Source organism: Mesoplodon mirus, assembly GCF_964341445.2.
Source record: "Mesoplodon mirus genome assembly, chromosome: 7".
NCBI lineage: Eukaryota > Metazoa > Chordata > Mammalia > Artiodactyla > Ziphiidae > Mesoplodon > Mesoplodon mirus.
Window position 1 is genome coordinate 74,811,547 of NC_138983.1, and position 23,927 is coordinate 74,835,473.

The 23,927-nt window shown below is 44.2% G+C and overlaps 1 protein-coding gene across 1 annotated transcript in view; it reads right to left on the reverse strand.

Moving 5' to 3' along the window:
• The window catches only part of LOC309807971 (forkhead-associated domain-containing protein 1-like), a gene marked incomplete at both ends in the record, with an annotated part of 251,083 nt that overhangs the window by 191,270 nt on the left and 35,886 nt on the right, over positions 1 to 23,927 (reverse strand). Inside the window, 3 exons of the mRNA XM_082627982.1 lie at positions 10,883 to 11,119; positions 14,202 to 14,311; positions 23,454 to 23,724. Coding sequence (XP_082484108.1) covers positions 10,883 to 11,119; positions 14,202 to 14,311; positions 23,454 to 23,724 — 618 coding nt within the window. The remainder of the gene's footprint in view (positions 1 to 10,882; positions 11,120 to 14,201; positions 14,312 to 23,453; positions 23,725 to 23,927) is intronic.

Genomic DNA, 23,927 nt, shown 5'->3' on the forward strand with positions numbered 1-23,927 from the left:
TGGGTGGGAGCACCACAGGCCGGCTCTATCTATGGCTGCTGTGAGCACCCTCTAAGTCCATGGCTCAGAGCCCCCTCAAGGGCGGGCCCCCCTCCAGGGGTCTAGGTCTACACGTGGGGTGCGGAAGGCTCTCCATCAAATGCAACGTTGGTAAGGGCCCGAAAGTAGCTGCCAGGCCTCAGCCTCCACAGAGCAGGTACCCGAGAGGCCGGGAAAGAGAGCTGGGCCCAGAACCCCCTCCCTCTCGGTCTGATGTGGCCAGACTGCTTGTTCTGAGTGGCCTGGACATTCCCACCTCAAGGTGCACTGTGGGCCTTTGCCCTGTGATTTTTCAGATGTCAGGCCTCAGTACTCCCACAGGGACACGTTTATTGGGGCATAAATGTCAAGCAATCCGTAGACAGGACAAGAGCTAGCTTGTTTTTTTTTTTGTTTTTTTTTTTTGCTGTACGCGGGCTTCTCACTGTTGTGGCCTCTCCCGTTGTGGAGCACAGGCTCCGGATGCGCAGGCTCAGTGGCCATGGCCCACAGGCCCAGCCACTCTGCGGCATGTGGGATCTTCCTGAACCGGGGCACGAACCTGTGTCCCCTGCATCGGCAGGCGGACTGTCAACCACTGCACCACCAGGGAAGCCCCACTAGCTTGTTTTGATAGATCAAAACGGAAGTGACAAGGAGAAGGATGCAATTTCTTTTCTTTTTTTAAAAATAAATTTTATTTATTTATTTATTTATTTTTGGCTGCGTTGGGTCTTTGTTGCGGTGCATAGGCTTATTGTGGCGCCTTCTCTTGTTGCAGAGCCTTGGCTCTAAGCACACGGGCTTCAGTAGTTGTGGCACGAGGGCTCAGTAGCTGTGGCGCACAGGCTTACATGCTCCATGGCATGTGGGATCTTCCCGGACCAGGGCTCGATCCTGTGTCCCCTGCACTGGCAGGCGGATTCCTAACCACTGTCCCACCAGGGAAGTCCTGGGTGCAATTTCTTTGTTCTCCTAAGGTAAGGTTGCCAGATTTAGGGGAGGAAAAAAGGATGTTCACTTAAAATAGGATTTCAGATAACGAATAATATTTTAGTGCAAATGTGTCCCATGCAATATTTGGGACACACGCTAAAACGAAATTCTAAAATTCAAATTTAACTGGGTGTCCTTACTTTATCTGGCAACCCCACCCGAAGAGAGTTCCTAAACTTCAGTCATTCATATACCACTTTCACTATTTTTCCCACTATAATTTCTTAGCATTTTTCGTAGAAGCAGCTCCCTTTTTAAACTTAAAAACGTGCATTAAATTAAAAATAACTGTTATAAGAGTAAATAGAGACTCAGTGTCTTAAATAAAAATAATCCCTCCAAAAGAAGAAATACAGGAATTTCCCTGTTTACCATCAGACCAGGTTGCGGGCATCACGCTAAAAAAAAAAAAAAAAAGATTGGGGGGAGGTGTTGGGCATGCCCAGGTAATGGAGTTCGGGCGTGCTGATATGGCCACCAGATGGCGCTCACAGCCTTTGGTCTTGGTTTGTGTCCTTGGAAATCTTGTCATTATTACTCTGGTAGAATTAACAGAACCGTCAAGGTCTCACAAGTTTTCTGACTCGTTTCATGCACCATCATGGTTCAGAGTCTAGGACATTTGGGGCAGTTACACTTACTTTTTCACTGGGGCACCTGAGACATTATTGGGGGGGGTCTATGCTAGAAGTTGCGGGGACACAGGCCACTCTGACCCCACTCTCCCCAAGGCTATACTTTTGCATGTTTGTGCTTTGGAAACTTTGAGTGAAAAAATTCTTTCACATCTTACTTTTCTCTGTTGGGGGGAACTACAACTTTTCCATAAAAGGTCCTTGGAACACTGAAAGTGTTTGTAAGCTCTTCTCAGCTTAATGCTTTTATTTGCACGATACCAGAGATAGAACACACAGAGACAAACTTCCAGAAGGGAAAACATACGTTCCCCTCTAAGACTCCAGTGGTTTTGACAGATTGAAAATATTTCAATCTGAGTGTCAGAGTTTTAGGATTTCGGATTGCTGGAAAACTCCAAAGAGTCTTCAAACCTCTTTGATACTTTTACTATCAAAGTAAATATCCATATTGTTTGTAATGGCATAAATTCCAAGATGTTTAATGTCTGTTAAGCTGTGTAATAAAATGGGCACTGAATCATAAGAAAGTTAAGAGTGCTAGGAGGAGTGATTGTTTCAGGATGATAATTTGGCTTCTAATTAGCACAGGCGTATAAGAGCACATGGAGGTAAGAATTTTCTAGTGATACTGTAGCAGATCGAAGATCTCTGAGAGCAAATCATTATGCACACACCTTCGGGGACCAGGGAAAACACATAAAGTAATCAGAACCATAAATCAACCTGCCATGTGGCTTATACTTCTGGTGGAATGCTCTGCAGGCAGTAGAATACTTAAGAAACTAAAATGTCAGTGGATGAAACTCGATTTGAGTTCAAACCGATGGAGCCTCTGGTTCATATATGCCTTGCTATAAAATATTCTTCTTCAGTTATAAGTGAAGCTCCAGGGGTAGGGGAGGCAAGAGCATGATGCATCAGTGTAATTATTTCTAGATAATTTCTTTGTACAAAAACATTTTTTCCCCCAGATATCGGCAGCCACTTTAAATAAAACTCAAATTGGGACCGGCTGATATTCAAAGCTATGTGGAAATTATATAATATTCTATGTCAAATATATTTCAATTATTTAAAAAAAGGTATGTGGGGAATTCCCTGGCAGTCCAGTGGTTAGGGCTCTGTGCTTCCACTGCTGGAGGCCTGGGTTTGATCCCTGGTCAGGGAACTAAGATCCTGCAAGCCGCGTGGTATGGCCAAAAATAAAAAAGGTATGTGGGAATAATTCAGCCTCATCCATGTACCTGAAAAAGACATGTCATTTTCTCAGGAAACCTCTGAAATGGGAGAATAACTGAAAGGAATATTTCAGCAAAATTGTGTTCAGTTCAAGAAAAAGATGCTCATTAATGTGTCAGCTACCTGTCAAGGTAGCTGTTTGCACTAATAATTCCTACAGGACCTGTTACTTTCATTGTTTTTTCAAAACCAGGTTTGAAGGAGAGTCATTAGTTCATTTAAATATTAGAGCATGTATTTGTTGACTTGTTTTTTCTGTCTCCCTCACTAGAGCATAACAGGGGGAAGGATCATGTCTGTCTTGTTCTCTGCTGAATTCTCAGAGCCTGGAAGAGGGCATGGCACGGGATAGGCCCCCCAAAATATTTCTTTGGATTAATGGACGGATGGATGGATGGATGAATAAAGAACAAACAGACACGGTCCTAACAGAGTTCTAGAAGGTTACTGGGCCCAACCTTTGCCTTCATGGAGCTTACAGTTTCCTGCTAGAATCTCCTAGGTTCACCATACACAATCTGTGTCCTTTCTAGAGCACCATTTCTAGGACTGAAACTGTGTACCTAGAATCGGTTACAGAGGGAAAGACAGTAAACAGAGAACAAGAGAACAAGGGCCCCCAAGCAGTGACTACGTTTTTTTTTTCTCTCTCTTTTTAAAAAATGTTTATTTATTTATTTATATTTTTCTTATTAGTCACCCATTTTATACACATCAGTGTATACATGTAAATCCCAATCTCTCAATTCATCATACCACCACCCCCACCCCCTGCCGCTTTCCCCCCTTGGTGTCCATACGTTTGTTCTCTACATGTGTGTCTCCATTTCTGCTCTGCAAACTGGTTCATCTTTACCATTTTTCTAGGTTCCACATATATGCGTTAATATAGGATATTTGTTCTTCTCTTTCTGACTTACTTCACTCTGTATGGCAGTCTCTAGATGCATCCACGTCTCTACAAATGACCCAATTTTGTTCCTTTTTATGGCTGAGTAATATTCCATTGTATATATGTACCACTTCCTCTTTAACCATTCATCCGTCGATGGGCATTTAGGTTGCTTCCATGATCTGGCTATTGTAAATAGTACTGCAATGAACATTGGGGTGCATGTGGCTTTTTGAATTATGGTTTTCTCTGGGTATATGCCCAGTAGTGGGATTGCTGGGTCCTATGGTAGTTCTATTTTTAGTTTTTTAAGGAACTTCCATACTGTTCTCCATAGTGGCTGTATCAATTTACATTCCCACCAACAGTGCAAGACGGTCCCCTTTTCTCCACACCTTCTCCAGAATTTGTTGTTTGTAGATTTTCTGATGATGCCCATTCTAACTGGTGTGAGGTGATACCTCATTGCAGTTTTGATTTGCATTTCTCTAATAATTAATGATGTTGAGCAGCTTTTCATGTGCTTCTTGGCCAGCGGTATATCTTCTTTGGAGAAACGTCTATTTAGGTATTCTGCACATTTTTGGATTGGGTTGTTTGTTTTTTTAATATTGAGCTGCATGAGCTCTTTATATATTTTGGATATTAATCATTTGTCAGTTGCTTCCTTTGCAAATATTTTCCCCCAGTCTGAGGGTTGTCTTTTCATCCTGTTTATGGTTTCCTTTGCTGTGCAAAAGCTTTGAAGTTTCATTAGGTCCCATTTGTTTATTTTGGTATTTATTTCCATTACTCTAGGAAGTGGATCAAAAAATATCTTGCTGTGATTTATGTCAAAGAGTGTTCTTCCTATGTTTTCCTCTAAGAATTTTAGAGTGTCTGGTCTTACATTTAGGTCTCTAATCCATTTTGAGTTTATTTTTGTGTATGGCGTTAGGGAGTGTTCTAATTTCATTCTTTTACATGTAGCTGTCCAGTTTTCCCAGCACCACTTATTGAAGAGACTGTCTTTTCTCCACTGTATATCCTTGACTCCTTTGTCATAGATTAGTTGACCATAGGTGTGTGGGTTTATCTCTGGGCTTTCTATTCTGTTCCACTGACCTATATTTCTGTTTTTGTGCCAGTACCATATTGTCTTGATTAGTGTGGCTTTGTAGTATAGGCTGAAGTTAGGGAGTCTGATTCCTCCAGCTCCGTTTTTTTCCCTCAAGACTGCTTTGGCTATTCGGGGTCTTTTGTGTCTCCACACAAATTTTAAGCTTTTCTGTTCTAGTTCTCTAAAAAATGCCATTGGTAATTTGATAGGGATTGCATTGAATCTGTAGATTGCTTCGGGTAGTAGAGTCATTTTCACAATATTGATGCTTCCAATCCAAGAACATGGTATATCTCTCCATCTGTTGCTATCATCTTTAATTGCTTTCATCAGTGTCTTACAGTTTTCTGCATACAGGTCTTTGTCTCCCTAGGTAGGTTTATTCCTAGGTATTGTATTTTTTGGTTGCAGTGGTACATGAGAGTGTTTCCTTAATTTCTCTTTCAGATTTTTCATCATTAGTGTATAGGAATGCAAGAGATTTCTGTGCATTCATTTTGTGTCCTGCAACTTTACCAAGTTCATTGATTAGCTCTAGTAGATTTCTGGTGGCATCTTTAAGATTCTCTCTGTAGAGTATCCTGTCATCTGCAAACAGTGACAGTTTTACTTCTTCTTTTTCAATTTGGATACCTTTTATTGCTTTTTCTTCACTGATTGCTGTGGCTAGGACTTCCAAAACTATGTTGAAGAATAGTAGTGAGAGTGGACATCCTTGTCTTGTTCCTGATCTTAGAGGAAATGCTTTCAGTTTTTCACCATTGAGAATGATGTTTGCTGTGGCTTTGTCATATATGGCCTTTACTATGGTGAAGTAGGTTCCCTCTATGCCCACTTTCTGGAGAGTTTTTATCATAAATCAGAGTTGAATTTTGTCAAAAGCTTTTTCTGCATCCATTGAGATGATCATATGGTTTTTCTTTTTCAATTTGTCAATATGGTGTATCACATTGATTGATTTGCATATATTGAAGAATCCTTGCCTCTCTGGGATAAATCCCACTTGATCATGGTGTATGATCCTTTTAATGTGTTGTTGGATTCTGTTTGCTAGTATTTTGTTGAGGATTTTTGCATTTATATTCATCAGTGATATTGGTCTGTAATTTTCTTTTTTTGTAGTATCTTTGTCTGGTTTTGGTATCAGGGTGATGGTGGCCTCAGAGAATGAGTTTGGGAGTGTTCCTTCCTCTGCAATTTTTTGGAAGAGTTTGAGAAAGATGGGTGTTAGCTCGTCTCTAAATGTTTGATAGCATTCACCTGTGAAGCCTTCTGGTCCTGGACTTCTGTTTGTTGGAAGATTTTTAATCACAGTTTCAATTTCATTACTTGTGATTGGTCTGTTCATATTTTCTATTTCTTCCTGGTTCAGACTTGAAAGGTTATAACTTTCTAAGAATTTGTTCATGTCTTCCAGGTTGTCCATTTTATTGGCATAGAGTTGCTTGTAGTTGTCTCTTAGGATGCTTTGTATTTCTGCGGTGTCTGTTGTAACTTCTTTTTCCTTTCTAATTTTATTGATTTGAGTCCTCTCCCTCTTTTTCTTGATGAGTCTGGCTAATGGTTTATCAATTTTGTTTAACTCCTCAAAGAACCAGCTTTTAGTTTTATTGATCTTTGCTATTGTTTTCTTTGTTTCTATTTCATTTATTTCTGCTCTGATCTTTATGATTTCTTTCCTTCTGCTCACTTTGGGTTTTGTTTGTTCTTCTTTCTCTAGTTCCTTTAGGTGTAACGTTAGATTGTTTATTTGAGATTTTTCTTGTTTCTTGAGGTAGGCTTGTATAGCTATGAACTTCCCTCTTAGAACTATGGGATGCTTTTGCTGCATCCCATAGGTTTTGGATAGTCGTGTTTTCATTGTCATTTGTCTCAAGGTATTTTTTGATTTCCTCTTTGATTTCTTCAGTGATCTCTTGGTTATTTAGTAACATACTGTTTAGCCTCTATGTGTTTGTTTTTTTTACAGGTTTTTCCCTGTAATTCATTTCTAATCTCATAGCATTGTGGTCAGAAAAGATGCTTGATATGATTTTAATTTTCTTAAATTTCCTGAGGCTTGATTTGTGACCCAAAACGTGATCTATCCTGGAAAATGTTCCGTGCGCACTTGAGAAGAAAGTGCAATCTGCTGTTTTTGGACGGAATGTCCTACAAATACCAATTAAATCTATCTGGTCTATTGTGTCATTTAAAGCTTGTGTTTCCTTATTAATTTTCTCTTTGGATGATCTGTCCATTGGTGTAAGTGAGGTGTTCAAGTCCCCCACTATTATTGTGTTACTGTTGATTTCCTCTTTTAGAGCTGTTAGCGATTGCCTTTTGTATTGAGGTGTTCCTATGTTGGGTGCATATATATTTATAATTGTTATATCTTCCTCTTGGATTGATCCCTTGATCATTACGTAGTGTCCTTCCTTGTCTCTTGTAACATTCTTTATTTTAAAGTGTATTTTACCTGATATGAGTATTGCTACTCCAGCTTTCCTTTGATTTGCATTTGCATGGAATATCTTTTTCCATCCCCTCACTTTCAGTCTGTATGTGTCCCTAGGTCTGAAGTGGGTCGCCTGGAGACAGCATATAGATGGGTCTTGTTTTTGTATCCTTTCAGCAACCCTGTGTCTTTTGGTTGGAGCATTTGATCCATTCACGTTTAAGGTAATTATCGATATGTATGTTCCTATGACCATTTTCTTAATTGTTTTGGGTTTCCCACTTAGAGAAGTTCCTTTAACATTTGTTGTAGAGCTGGTTTGGTGGTGCTCAATTCTCTTAGCTTTTGCTTGTCTGTCAAGCTTTTGATTTCTCCATCGAATCTCAATGAGATCCTTGCTGGGTAGAGTAATCTTGGTTGTAGTTTCTTCCCTTTCATCACTTTAAGTATATCATGCCACTCCCTTCTGGTTGGTAGAGTTTCTGCTGAGAAATCAGCTGTTAACCTTCTGGGAGTTCCCTTGTATGTTATTTGTCATTTTTCCCTTGCTGCTGTCAATAATTTTTCTTTAATTTTTGCCAAGTTGATTACTATGTGTCTCGGTGTGTTTCTCCTTGGGTTTCTCCTGTATGGGACTCTCTGTGCTTCCTGGACTTGGGTGGCTATTTCCTTTCCGATGTTAGGGAAGTTTTTTTTTTTTTTTTTTTTTTTTTTAATTTATTTTTGCTGTGTTGGGTCTTCGTTTCTGTGCGAGGGCTTCTCCTAGTTGTGGCAAGCGGGGACCACTCTGCATCGCGGTGCGCGGGCCTCTCAATATCGCGGCCTCTCTTGTTGCGGAGCACAGGCTCCAGACGCGCAGGCTCAGTAGTTGTGGCTCACGGGCCTAGTTGCTCCGCGGCATGCGGGATCTTCCCAGACCAGGGCTCGAACCCGTGTCCCCTGCATTGGCAGGCAAACTCCCAACCACTGCGCCACCAGGGAAGCCCCGGGAAGTTTTTGACTATAATCTCTTCAATATCTTCTCGGGTCCTTTCTCTCTCTCTTCTCCTTCTGGGACCCGTATAATGTGAACGTTGTTGTGTTTAATGTTGTCCCAGAGGTCTCTTAAGCTGTCTTCATTTCTTTTCATTCTTTTTTCTTTATTCTGTTCCGCAGCAGGTGAATTCCACCATTCTGTCTTCCAGGTCACTTATCCGTTCTTTTGCCTCAGTTATTCTATTGATTCCTTCTAGTGTGTTTTTTTTTTTCAGTTATTGTATTGTTCATCTCTGTTTGTTTGTTCTTGAATTCTTCTAGATCTTTGTTAAACATTTCTTGCATCCTCTCGATCTTTGCCTCCATTCTTTTTCTGAGGTCCAGGATCATCTTCACTATCATTATTCTGAATTCTTTTTCTGGAAGGTTGCCTATCTCCATTTCATTTAGTTGTTTTCTGGGGTTTTACCTTGTTCCTTCATCTGTTACATAGCCCTCTGCCTTTTCATTTTTTCTGTCTTTCTGTGAATATTGTTTTTGTTCCACAAGCTGCAGGATTGTAGTTCTTCTTGTTGCTGCTGTCTGCCCTCTGGTGGATGAGGCTATCTAAGAGGCTTGTGGAAGTTTCCTGATAGGAGGGACTGGTGGTGGGTAGAGCTGGCTGTGGCATTGGTAGGCAGAGCTCAGTAAAACTTTAATCTGCTTGTCTGCTGATGGGTGGGTCTGGGTTCCCTCTCTGTTAGTTGTTTGGCCTGAAGTGACCCAACACTGGAGCCTACCTGGGCTCTATGTTGGGGCTAATGGCAGACTCTGTGAGGGCTCATGCCAAGGAATACTTCCCAGAACTTCTGCTGCCAGTGTCCTTGTCCCTTGGTGAGCCACAGCTGCCCCCCGCCTCTGCAGGAGACCCACCAACACTAGCAGGAAGGTCTGGTTCAGTCTCCTATGGGGGTCACTGCTCCTTCCCCTGGGTCCCAATGCACATACTACTTTGTGTGTGCCCTCCAAGAGTGGAATCGCTCTTTCCCCCAGTCCTGCCAAAGTCCTGCAATCAAATCCCACTAGCCTTCAAAGTCTGAGTCTCTAGGAATTCCTCCTCCCATTGCTGGACCCCCAGGTTGGGAAGCCCGACGTGGGGCTCAGAACCTTCACTCCAATGGGTGGACTTCTGTGGTATAAGTGTTCTCCAGTTTGTGAGTCACCCACCCAGCAGTGATGGGATTTGATTTTATTGGGATTGCGCCCCTCCTACTGTCTCTTTGCGCCTTCTCCTTTGTCTTTGCATGTGGGGTATCTTTTTTGGTGAGTTCCAGTGTCTTCCTGTCGATGATTGTTCAGCAGTTAGTTGTGATTCCAGTGTTCTCGAAAGAGGGAGTGACAGCATGTCCTTCTACTCCGTCATGTTGAACCAAATCTGACTACGGTTTTAAGCAGAATTATGCACTGAGGCCAAAATTCATCAATGACCAATTGCTTTTTTATCAACGTTGTTGAGATATAATTTATGTACAAGATCAGTGGCCAATTTTAAAGTAGTCCTTTAAAACTTAAAAAAAATTTTTTTTTCTTTTGGATTTAGTTTCAGGAGGAAGGAAGTTGACTGGTAAACCCAGACATTCTGGGTGGAGAATTTTTGGTGAAATTCCCTATAAATGAACCAGCAGCTGCCTTCAGGGTTTGATAAAGGCCTCAGTGTTTGGAACACTGTGGGGTTCCTTCTCCCCATCTCCAGCTCTTTCTGGCTGGGTCCGGGTGGGTGTGAGAAGTGGTCACTGAAGCGACAGGAGTTGGGTGGAAATGCAAAGTGGGTGTGAAAGCATGAGGTGTACAAGGTGGCAGAGCTGAGCCCAAATCACATCACTGTCTCTCACTTGCTGTGCAAGCTGTAACAAGCTCCTGGGCATCTCTGAGCGTGCCTCAGTCTCCTCATCTGTAGAATGGCATGTGTCAGAAGACTGAGGTTTAAATAGCTAATGAGGGGACTTCCCTCATGGTGCAGTGGTTAAGAATCCCCCTGCCAATGCTGGGGACAGGAGTTCGAGCCCTGGTCCAGGAAGATCCCACATGCTGTGGAGAAACTATGCCCGTGGGCCACAACTACTGAGCCTGCACTCTAGAGTCCGCGAGCCACAGCTACTGAAGTCCTCATGCTGCAACTACTGAAGCCCACGTGCCTAGAGCCCATGCTCTGCAGCAAGAGAAGCCACTGAAATGAGAAGCCCATGCACCGCAGTGAAGAGTAGCCCCTACTCACTGCAACTAGAGAAAGCCCGTGCACAGCAACGAAGACCCAATGCAGCCATAAATAAATAAAATAAATAAATTAAATAAATAAATAAATAAATAAGCTAATGCACCCAAAGCACCTGCACCGGGGCCTGAACATGGTAGGCACTTAATCAAATCTAATATTGTTCTTACAAGGCTAGAAACTTGCCAACCCTCCACTCCCTGGATCTGCACTCTTCACCATGCTGTGCTCACTGCCCATTTCTAACTACCCGGGTGGCTCCCCCCAGGCTCTACCTGAGAGCTGTCACCCTGTGTTGTGACCCCAAGGCCCCGACCCACTTGTCTCTGAGCCCTACCTGGTTTTTCAAGCTCTGGATCTCTCTCTGTTGGGCATCGTCCTCTTCATGCAGAACCTGAAACTTGGGCGGGATCACCCTCTCCTTCTGCCTGGAGGCAGCTGTTTCCAACAGCTTCTGGCTCAGGTTGGCCAACTGGTTCTGCAGGCTTGCTATCACGGTGTCTTTGTATTTAGATTCAAGTTCAAAATCGGAGAGACGGCTGACTTCTTTTCCCAGCAGCAGAATTATTTCATCCTGGGTGGAGGCCAGATGGGAAATTTACTAGGTGTGGGTCTGGGTGTAAGGCTGAGCCCATTTAAAGAAAGACAGGAAAAATATGGTATCATTCTTTGGGAAGGTGAGGGCAGGCAGGGAGGGAAAAAGCAGACTTTCAAGGCTATCTCTGTCACTTCGAAAATCTCATAGAGACAAGAATTGGGTTAAAATGAGGTAATTGTATATAGACTCCTGTAATGGATGTCTATACCTCACAGGTACGGAAACTTTCCTCTCCCCGAGAATTAGACTTTCATATTAAGAACAACCATCCCACTTGGGAACTTTTGTTGCTAGAAAGTTTACTTAGAGTGTTTTCATTTATAATATTCAGCCTAGCACACTGGGGACCTAGGAAAGGTACTTAGGAAAACAACATTCTGTTTGACCACATTCTGCCTATAATGAGGGTTATTTGTTTTAACTTAAAACATTCTTAACTATTTGTTTTCCCTTTCCTCTGTTCTAATATTTCCTGCCTCTTTTGGGTATTCATGTATGAATTTTTTCCAGGTAACTCAATCTGGAAAGTAAATGAGACAGGAGTACTGATTTATTTGCATGGGCTCATGTAAACTTTCGGCTGGAAAAACAAAATTGCTGGTAGACTGTACCCACAGGTATAATTAACCCTGTCCTCCATCTCTCCAGTGATAAAGCTCTGCAGCCAAAGAATTGGTTAGGTTTTCCAAAAAAGGAAAAAAAAAAATCCCCCAAACTTCTCACCAGACGTTATCAATAAAATGTCAGAAAAACTGAAGAAGAAGAAGAAGAAGAAAAAATTCCCCAGAGGCCTTTTCCAAAGCAGTCATGGGAGGAGGTAAACGGGCAATTTCTGGGCCAGCTCATTCTCAGGAGAGCCGTCCAGTCAGCCTCACGACCTGCTAGCTACGTGACCTGGGGAAGGACAGGGTCTTGCTCATGAGAAAGCCTGTCTGACATTGCCAGCTGCTGCCAGGGGCCTTCCTTTGGGTCCTTGTGAAAGTTGGTGGCAAAACTTCAAGAGAGAGCATCAGACATATTCCCTACTCCTGGGCAGTTTCCCCTGTTTCACCCTGTTATGATCAGCCAGGTGCTTATTCATTTTTCATGCAACAAACATTCATCGGGCAGCAACTAAGTGCCAGGCCCCGTGCCAGTGCTGGAATATAAGAAGTTTGCAGAGGGCAGTGGACAGCTGTGGGTTCTGCTTTCCTGCTGAGGGTCCCCTTGCCCTTCTGCACGGAGCGTTCGTCCTTCCATGGGGTCTGGGTAGGACTGTCAGTCATGTGCCCTGCTCCTTCCTGTCCCACCTCCCCATGTGCATGTGGCCCAAGCTGGTCAATCAGAGATTTCACACATCGATTACAGAGGGAGAGGATCTTGCCTTCTTTTGGATCATGTAGGCTTGTTTGCCTGAGTTTGTCTTTTCTGACACACAAAGCCAGCCTTATGAAGAAAGCCAGACAGTGAGGGAAACAGAGGGGAGAAGTTGGTAGTGGGGAGGTGTTCTTATGACATTATTCAAGCTCCTGGATCTAGCCATACCTGAAGCTAGTGGCCCTTTAAATTTTCCAATAAGATGAGCTAATCAATGCTCCCCCTCAAGCTAATTTGTTTATTGTCACTTGAAGGAGTCCTGGCAAGTCAGGGTATAAACGACTTATAAAGAGAAAGAATTATTTCTATTATAAATAGAAAAAATGATAAATGGCTTATAAAAATTTTCTATAAATAGAAAAAATTATAGTGGTTGCACTATATTTCCAAGTTAAAATTGAGGCAGGTTGAAAAATGGCTACAAATACTTTGCAGTTTTGCCATCCAGTCTATTTCCCCACCCTCTAGTCTGGGCTGGCCCCGTGACTAGCTTTAACCAACGGAAGGGAGTGGAAGTGATGCTGCATGATCTCCAGGCAAGTTCTTACAGGTTGTGCAGCTTTTGCTCTGGCCCCCTGGGAACCCCGAGACCACCGTGCTGTGATGAAAAACCACATGCACAAAGGGGCGCACCAGTCCAGGCGTCCTGGCTGAGGCCCTAGATGTGGGAAGGAGGCCAATGGAGACCGACCACCAGCCTGGCCAAGCCAGCGGCTGACTGAGGCCGCATGAGTGAGGCCAGGGGACACGAGCAAAGGAACCTTCCAGGTCAACCCATAGATTCTGGGGAATAATGAATTGCTGTTGGAAGCCGCTAAGTTTTGGGATGGCTTGTTACACAGCGATAAATACAGAATCTGAGTGTGGCTTCTCGCCTTTCTGCAACATTTTTCAGAGTCTGGTCCAGGATGCCTGGGTTGGAACCCCTGCCTTCTGAAGGTTTGGATTTCCGTGTCTGACAAGAACCCCAGGTAGGTCTCCTCCTCACAAACTCTGAGAATTGCTGCAGGAGCAGGCCCTGGCCCTGAAGGAAAGCGAGGTATTATAGACTGCTTCTTTTAGAGTAACTTTCGAGTCGTGTCTAAGTGGGGAGAAATTGACCTGGGCCCTTCCCAGGATGGCTTGAATCCTCCTGTTCTGCTCGCATCCCTGCTTTAAACCTCTCTGGTTCTTTAACGAGTCTCTCAGCCCACGCCTCCCTGACTTCAGGGCTCACGTCCTCCTGCAAGGAACGTGTTTTTGCATCACTGTTCCATCACTGAAGGTTGACCAAGTGATTACTGTGTGGGAGTTAGAAGTACCCGCTGAGAAGCTAACCAGACCTCGCTTTGAATCCTAACACTGCTCCTTGCACTGGGCAGCCGTGAACACATCACTGAACCTCTCTGAGCTTCAGTTTCCTCATCTGCAAAGTGAGGCTGATAAAATCTAGTTTGAAGATGGTGAAGATTAACGAGCTAATAAATGTCAAGTGCACAGGACATGGCCCAGCACACAGTAGGTGCTCAGTACCTTGTAGTTGTAGATGTTATTTGGGATAAAATGAGCAGTGGCCACTGGCTGAATGTCTTGGGAGGAAGAGGTGGTTTCTTGGAAGTAGGAAAAAGGGACAGTCCTTGAGACACAGAGAACAAGAGGCAGTGGCAATCTCTCCATGGTCCCTCTTGCTGCTGTAGCTCTGTGCTTCCCCGAGACCCCTCACCTTATCATACTGGGCCAGGTCCTGGTCCACAAAAATTTCTCTGTAGGGCTCTGCCCCAGGAATTTCCTCGGCCACTGATTGTTCCGACAGTTCTGCCGCGTTGGTCCACACTAACACACAAGATCAACAGAGAATGCAGAGGAGACTGTGAGTTTCCCCAAAGTCTTAAAAAATATTTTCAGATTAACCTTCACATTCATGAGACTTATGCACTGAAAGCATTACAGGAGGACTGGAAAGGGTAAGAGCTGCCTCATTTCTCTTCCCCAGAGTTAACTGCACTGATGCACTGTGGTGTATCTCTTTCCAGACTTTTTTCTATGCCGCATAAGAGCTGATGACCTTGGGCAAGTCATTTGCTCTTTCTAAGCCTTCGTTTCCACATACATAATTTAGGATCACTGAAAATCTCTGCTATAAAGGGCTATCTGGAGATTAAATAGAATAATGATATAGAGCAGGGGTTGGCAAACTATGGCCCTGCGGCCCAATCTGGAATTCTGCCTATGTTTGTAAAGAAAGTTTTATTGCAACATAGCCACAGTGATCATTTACATATTATTTATGGCTGCTTCCCAGCTACAAAGGCAGAGCTGAGTAGTTGCAGCAGAGACCATGTGACCCACAAATCCTAAAGTATTTACTATCTGGCTCTTTACAGGAAAAGTTTGCTGACCCCTCAAGTAGAGCATTTAGCACTAAACATTAGCTATATATTTTTTATTGCAGTCATATCTTTTCAAAAAACAAAAATGCATTTACATGACAGAGATTCTTATCCAGCTTACTTTTCAGCTAACAATATCAAAAACATCTTCCCATGTCAGTATTTGAGGCTGTACTTGGTTCTTTTCCAGGGTAGCATTGTGGTCCATTGTCCAAGTGTGCCAAACGTGTTTAACTAGGATCCACTTGATAGACATTTAAGCTTTCCTATATTTTTTCTTATTTACCCCAGTATTACAAGGCCTTTTTATATGACTTTCAGGGATTATGGCATTGTGTTTGGGGGTCCCACTCTGTATCACATCAGACATCTCGCAATTCACTCACATCAACACTGAATACATTTCTTTTTATTGGTGTAGAAACGTTTGTAAAGATTTCTATAATTCTACGTGTGAGATCACTTGGGCCCAAGCAGCATATTTTAAATTTCCAAGTGACTATGGTTTCTGGACAGTCACTGCACATTCTTATCTTCTTGTGAAGTGAGAAACTGAACAAATTGTTTTCAGTGGTGATGAAACTTTAATGAGTATTAACATTAATGATGAATGAAGCACGCACTGTCATGTTTGTGGACATTCATCATTTATTCATTTTGCTTCTGTATTTTTTATTTATGCATTTTAGAGTCAAAGATTCCTGCCCCCCAGCCAGGTCTCAAACCTCTTTGTGGACCCCAGAACCTCTAGTGGACATAGCTGATGGCCTGTGGTGCCCAGAGAATGCACAGCCTTGCGTGTTGAATGAGCAGCCCTGGCCACAGTGTTTCCTGGGGCACGAGGAACACAAGGGCCTGGAACTTCAGCAGCTGCCCATTTTCTCTCCCTCCACCTCCCCAACTAGGTCCATGATTAGAAAACTTTTATTTGAAGCTCACTGCCCCCATCTGACTCTCTTGGATCCTGAGCAGCTAAGTCCTAACTGACTATAGCAGCAGTGCCTGATAGAGAAATAAGGGAGCTACAGAATGCAATTTTCAATTTTCTCGTAGTCGCATTAAAAAGGTAAAAAGAAGAGAGGAATTTTTAATGATCAATTTTATTTAACCCAATACATTAAAAAGCATCATTTCAACACGTAATCGACAAAAAATATGGAGATATTTTATATTCTTTTTCTTCGAGGCATGAAGCCTTTGAAATCTGGGGTTTATTTGACACTGATTGCGCATCTCAATTTGGAAACTGAGTTTTCAGGAGGAAGATTTCATCTGTTCTCAGATTCCTCAAGAAATCGGCTCCCACTGGAGGAAGGTACTGCCTGGCCTGTGTCCCCAGGGAGGGCCTCGGGGTCTGACCCTAACTGGGCCCCTGTCCAGTCTCAGCTTAGAGTTCTGGCATCTGATGCCATCTCTAGGGGTGACTCCGGCTGCCTCTACGACCCTGTCGTGGCTGTCTTGAGGGACGCTTCCCTGCAAGATGATGGCCGGAGGGGGGACTTCATCAAACTTACAGAACAGGATGATCGATGGGGTCCCTTTACTGGGGAAGGTGTGTTTACTCAAAGTCTTTGTGGGGCTAGAATTTGCTCTGAGACTTGCTTTCCTTACACCCAGGCAGGGAGGTGCGGGAGCAGTTACCCCTCACCTGCCCCAAACTTCTTTACCAGAAGTTATTTATCAGAAAGAACCTAAGGGCCATGTATGGCCAAACCGGCTTAACTCTAGATGCTGGATCCTTCGGAGGTCCCAGTGGGGAGAAGCCCCAGGGAGAGTCGGGAGGGCTGGGGCGGTGGGACGGCGGATATGGGGACGCAGGCACTTTAAGAATTTTCGGGCATGAGCTGTTGGCCAAAAGGCAGGGGAGTTACTTTAAGATTTTAACAACCCCCAGCTGTCCTGGTGCGCTCCAATGATCACCAGTCTGCAGCAGGGGCAGTATGTGTGCACCTTAACTGTGTCTTTCAGACATTGTAAGTTGTAAATAAAAGTTAAATAACAATCATGGTTAGGTAATAACTTAATTTTTAAATTTTAATATTTAAAATTTAAATATTAAAATTTTAAAATATTTAAATTATTAAGATTGTAAACTTTAAAATTTAAATATTAAAATATTAAATATTTTAATATTTACTGAATGTTCGCTATGCACCTGGCGCTGTGCTCAGCACTTACACGCAGGATACGATTTCATCTTCATAACAACCCAGTGAGATAGGCATTATTATTCCCATCTCCATTTTATACGTGAGAGATATGAGGCACAGAGACGGCAAGTCACCTGCTCAAGGACACACAGCTGGTAAGTGGTAGAGTCAAGGGATGAACCTAAGTTTGTTGGATTCAGAGCCTATGCTTTTAACCACTATGTAGTCAATGTATTGAAGTGGGAAGATGTTTATGACATATTATTGAATTTTAAAAATCAGGTAGGGAATTCCTTGGCAGTCCAGTGATTAGGATTCTGTGCTTCCACTGCAGGGGGCACAGGTTCCATCCCTGGCTGGGGAACAAAGATCCTGCAAGCTGAGCGGCACGGCCAAAAAAAGAAGGTTACCTATGTTAGGTTCATATGATCCCATTATTGGGAAATATATATATATATATATATATATGAATCAAGATGCTATTTTAATAAGTCACTCCACATATTTTCTTTTCTCAGTAATTCTTCCCCACCTCCCATGAGCTCTTGCCATTAAGATTTGGCCTTGGAGCTGACGTTTTATTGCCTTGTGGTACAGGAAGGATGAGTATTAACTAGAACAGGGTGAGTTTTCCCCCAGGCAAAATGACGTTTTCATTTTTGACAACGTCTGGAGACATTTTTGAGAACCACAGTTGGGGGGGGGTGGTGTTGCTACTGGTATCTCTGGTGGGTAGGAGTCAGGGATGCTGCTAAACACTCTACAGTGGACAGGACAGATCCTTCAACAAGGAGTTATGCGACCCACCTGTCACTGTGCCAAGATTGAGAAACCCTGACCTGATCTGCAGAAAATAAATCCTTGGCTTTGGGTTTTCAAATAGAATTTTTCAAGTCTAAAGCAAGGTGACAGTCTAACAGTAAACCAATTTAATTGGAAGAGCCCAGCTTTGCTAAGAGAGGAAAGAGCTTTCTCGGAACCCTTAAAAAGAGGTGTTTTCTGTCAAGAGACAGCATGGAGGACTGGAGCACAGAGTTTTCTCTAAAGCATGGAGTAGAGAGGCCCAGACACAAAGGAACTCCCCATGACACGGGAAGATGAAAGTCCCTTTCTGAGGATGGGGAGAGTGTCAGGGGAATGAGGGCAAACGTTTGGAAACATGAGACCTGGCTGAGAGGCTGAGGAGATAGAGCCCAGGTAGATGTGAGGGACTCTAAGCCATACGACTCATCCTTCATTTCTCCAGGGGGAATCCAAATCCTTCAGAGAAGCCCCAAGTTCAGCATGGCACTGGAGAAACCGGTGATTACAGTGGAAAAATTTAAATGGCGGAGTGAAAAAAAGAAAAGAAACAGCCCATGTGCCATGTGTCCAAAGGACACATTAAAGAAAAACCCCCAAAACCCTGTATATATGTTCATAAGACAGAACATGATGCATACAACAAAATGAATGAATCTCAGAAATACTATGCTGAGTGAAAAAAGCCTTCCACAAAGGAACATGTACTACATGGTTCTGTGTACTTGAGATTCTAGAACAGGAATATCTAATCCATGGCGGGAAAAGAATTCAGAAGAGTGGGTGCCTCTGGGGCCTGGGGCTGGGAATTGACTGGGGAGGGACATGAGGGAACTTTCTGGGGTGATGGTAATGTTCTATATCTTGATAGGAATTTGGGTTACATAGTTGTGCACGACTGGCAAAACTCAGTGAGCACATTCAAGATCTACACCTTTCAGGGTGTGGTAGCCAGTCTCCAAGATGGCCCCACTGATTCTTGTCTCCTGGTATTCAGACCCTTGCATCATCCTCTCCAATACTGGATGGACTTTATATTAGTTAGCTGGGGCTGCCATAACAAAACACCACAGGAGGTCTTAACAAAAGAAATTCATTTTCTCACAGTTCTGGAGGCTGGAAGTCCAAGATCAAGGTGTGGGCAGGGTTAGGCCTCTCTCCTTGGCTTGCAGACGGCCACCTTCCTGCTGTGTCCTCACATGCCCTTTTCTCTGTGCACGTGCATCCCTGGCGTCTCTCTCTCTCTTCTTACAAGGACACCAGCCCTTGGATTAGGGCCCACCCAATCATCTCATTTGAACTTACTCATCTATTTCAATACACTATCTCCAAATATGGTCACATTCTGCGATATTGGGATTGAGGCCTCAGCATATGAATTTTGGGGGAATGCAATTCAGTCCGTAACAAAGCTTCTCTATGTAACCAAGGATATTGCAGAAATGACACAGTTTGATTCCTGAGGTTAGATCCTAAAAGACATTGCAGCTTCTGCCTCACTCGCTAGGACCACTTGTCTGGAGGAGCTGGCAGCTTGAGGATGCTCAAGCAACGTATGGAGAGGTGCACTTAGTGAAGAACTGAGGCCTCTTACCAAAAGCCATGGGAGTGACCCATCCTAGAGGTGGGTCCTCCAGCCCCAGACAAGCCCCCAGAGGACCACGGCCCAGCCACCACCATTACTGCCACCTCATGGACAAGCCTGAGCAAGAATCCCCCAGCTAAGCCATTCCCAACTTCCTGACTCAGAGAAACTAGGAGATAATAAATGTTTACTGTTGTTTTAGGCCATTACATCCTGCAGTAATTTGTTATGCAACAATAAGTAGCAAATACAGGTTTGGGCACCAGGAGTGGTGCAAAATTTAACAAAAACCCTACGATGTGGAGTGGTTTGGGATGGAACAGTGGCCAGAAGCTGGAGGACTTTGGCCAAGAGTCTTTGAGAAAGCCTCAATAGTCTTAGTAGAAGCCCGATGGCCTTTGAGGAGGCAGTGAGGGAAGGGTTCCAGGAAAGTGAGGAAAATGTTACTGGGGTTAAGGGATCCTTGTTAGGTGGTGGAAGAAGGTTTCCTAACACGTTGCCTGTGGTCATGAGGAAGGTAGAAAATGTTTGTGATGAGGCTGAGTGGTCAAGCTAAAGAGAGTCCCAGACAGAGTCTTGGAAGGTGCTGCCTGGTTACTTCTTGCTACTTATAGTGAAATGTGAGGGGGAGAGACAGTTAAAGGAAGGGCTGTTAAATCAGGGCAATGTTCTGGGCTTGAAAATTCCCTGCCTCTCCACGTGGCAAATGAAATGTAAGAAACAGGTTCTGGGCAAAGATCAAATCAACGGCACTCTCAAGAAAACACAGTCCAGAGAAGAAGCTGAGGGTGTGGTTGTAAAATCCTTTGTTAAGAATACATCCAGGGCAGTGTCCAAGAGAACCCTTCAGTCAAAGAACTGGGCTTCTAAGAAGCTTCGGTCCTTTGTCAGTCTTTGCAGAAGCCCATGGTGGAAGGGCTTGTGACAAAAAAGTCTGTGGGCGTGGTTTTTGCCTGATAGGATGAACCCCAATAAGAAGCACTGCCAACTCAGACTGACAGAGACCCACAAAAGTCAAAGAAGTGTCTGGACCCCCAAGCTTCTACAGGCAGGAAGCAGGCTATAAAACTATGCAGCCACATCCATGGGACACCTTTCTTAGGAAAGGGAGGACGACTCAGAAGGCGGAACTCACGGACCAGGGGCAGAGCCAAGAGCCCTGGAAAGTCATTTCTGGGCAAGAGTTGGACTGAAGCCCAATCAAGGAACTGCCGATATTTTCCCAGCTGGACTTCAGAACTGCTTTGGGCCAGGGACTCCTGTGTGTTTCCTGTTTTTCTTCTTTTGGAACAAGAGGAGTGTATGTAGCAGTGATGCTATGTCTGTCCCACCAATATGTGCTGGGTGTGTGAGGGACAGACCCTTTGTTCAGAGGTCTTCAGATTTCTGGAAGTAGTACTTGATGAGCTGAATGTAAGGTACTACACCCATGAGCCCCATCTGTACCTGGACTTGATTTAGACGAGATTCTGGAATTTGAGCCGATGCTGTTACTGGGGTGAGATTTTGGGGGGCCTCGGGAGAGAGGAGGAGGAGTGTGAATCATTGAGGACCCGAGGGCAGGCTGTGGTAGCCGGCCTCCAAGATGACTGCTGATAATCCCCGCCTCCTGGTCTTCTGGCCCGTGTGTAGTCTTCTCCCACACTGGAGGGTGACGCCCTGGGTAACCATCAGGATATTGCAACAATGACAGAGCATGACTTCTGAGGCTTAGTCACAAGAGATGTTGCCATTTCCATCTTGTCCTCCAGGATCACTTGCTCAGGAGGAGCAGCTGCCGTGTCATGAGAACGCTCGAGCCACTCTCTGGGGAGGCCCATGTGGTGAGGAACCGGGGCCTCCTGCTGACACCCATGTGAGCAGCCGTGTTCGAAGTGGATCCTCTGGCCCAGGTCAAGCCTTCAGATGACTGCAGCCTTACGAGGGACCCTGAGCCACAGCCGTCCTGCTAAGCTGCTGCCAAATTCCTGACCCCACAGAAACCGTATAGATGATAACACATGTTTGATTTTGCTTTAGGCTACTACGTTTGGGGAGAATTCGTTATGCAATCATGATAACTAATACACATTCTGTGTTCATTTTACATGAAGGAGACAAAAAATGTTGAGTTCTAGTTAATGGTATATGTGCTAAAACATTTAGGGGGAGGACTACAGATGTGTGCTATTTATTTTGAAATGCATCCAAAAAATAAGATGGATTAATGCAGGACAAGAAGGATGGGTAGACAAAAATGTAATAAAGAGTACAGCAAAGTGTTAGCGGTAGAATTAGGAGGAGAGGTGTCTCTGTAAAATTCTTTTTGCTTTGCTGTATGTTTGAACGTTTTCACATTAAAATGCTGGGTGGGGGGCTTCCCTGGTGGCGCAGTGGTTGAGAGTCTGCCTGCCAATGCAGGGGACACAGGTTCGAACCCTGGTCTGGGAAGATCCCACATGCCATGGAGCAGCTGGACCCGTGAGCCACAACTACTGAGCCTGAGCGGCTGGAACTTGTGCTCTGCAACAAGAGAGGCCGCGATGGTTAGAGGCCCGCGCACCGCGATGAAGAGTGGCCCCTGCTCGCTGCAGCTGGAGAAAGCCCTCGCACAGAAGTGAAGACCCAACACAGCCATAAATAAAGAAATAAATAAAATTAAATTTAAAAAAAATGCTGGGGGGAAATGGCTGAGTAATTTCTTAACTTGGGTGGTTGGTACATGAGCGTTCCTTAGATGATGATGATGATGATGTAAACTGCAGAGATACCTTTCATTTGCTCCTTAGTCTGTTTATTTCAGAATAATAACTATTATTTGAATGGCTGAGGGAAGTGACTAGGTGAGTGGTCCTGAGTGAGACCAGGGAAGGGTGTGGAGGCATCGAGAGACCTGGGGACTCAGAGGGGTCTGGGGCTGGGACACAGAAAACAGAGAATGGGACCTTCACACCAGTGGCCACAGAAGAAACCTGGGAATCATGCCAGGGACTAAGTCGACCCAGCTACTCTGCCAGTAAGCCTGGCAAGGCCAAGAGGATGGTGACAGACAGGAAGTCTCCTCCCCAAGTGCCATGAGGCCTTCTGGGGGGGAGGGGGGGAGAAGGAAACCCTGATGGCTGTGTGTCCCCAAAGTGACCAGGCTGTGAGTGACAGTCACTGAGATAACCAGCCTTAAATTTGACTGAAAAGCGTTATTTTAGATTAGATTGAATACATAACCTCCGGAGAAGTAATTTTCTCCATAAGCCTCAGTCTCCTCTTACCTGTAAAATGGTAATAAAATATTTAAAAACCTCCTAAGGCAAGAGGGATTTCAGTTACCAATATGTCTGTACATCTGAGTCGAAGTATATAAATTTAGATTCTGATACACATTCATATATGTTCATATATATGTACAAACACACACACACACACACACTCACCACAGAGGTACTGACGTGTGCAGATGGGCAGAGCACAGTCTTGGAGGAGTTTGTACCAAAAAGTCAACAGGGAGAATTCTGGTGATAAGGGTGACAGCTTATCTTTTACTGTTTTCTAACTTTCTGCTTATCCCAATTTTTTCACATTTGATTATGTTCTACTTCAGAACCAGAGAACATAAGCAAAAGCCAGAGAAAGACAAATATCATACCATATTGCTTATATGTGCAATCTAAAAAAAGGTACAAATGAACTTATCTACAAAACAGAGATAGAGTTACAGATGTAGAAAATAAACTTATGGTTACCGGGAATAAGAGGGGGGAGGGATAAATTGGAAGAGAGGGATTGACATACACAATACTATACATAAAAGAGATAACTAAGAAGGACCTACTGGATAGCACAGGGAACTCTCCTCAATACTCTGTAATGGTCTATATGGGAAAAGAATCTAAAAAAGAGTGGATACATGTATATGTTGAACAGATTCAGTGTGCTGCATACCTGAAACTAACACAACACTGTAAATCAACTGCACCTCAATAAAAATTTTTAAAAAAAGGGGAAAGCAGAAACTGAGACCCATCCTCCTAGCAAAAGCCCCTCCCCTAAGCCGCCAAGGAAGCGCCCATGAGTACCTTGCCTGATGATGGGAACGTTGTGGGCGGCTCTGTCCACCTTGAAGGAGAACATCTTCTCGCTGGCACTCACGGGCCGCCTGTGGGAGGCTGGTGGGACCATGGGGGGCTCGGAGGACCCCTGCGACCAGCTCCTCTGCACTGGCGCTGTCCAGATGCCCGGGTAGAAGGGGGTCTGTGTTGGTGAGGGTGACTGGTTCAGTTGCTGGGTGGCCCAAGGTGGCTGTGGCCTTGGCCAAGGTGCTGGGCCCCTCACCCATGGGAAGGAGACCTGCAGGGGCAGACAAGAGGGTCAGGGGAGGTTACGAGCAGCTGGGGTGGTCTTCACCTTTCTGTCCCGGCGACATAATTGCTGCCCTAGATTTCGGCGTGTAAGTCACTTCTCCCAAGAATCCCTCCCACACTCTCCCCAAATTTGGGATGGCGGTCCCCACCATGGGTCACCTTGCACACTATCACACCACCATTTATTGG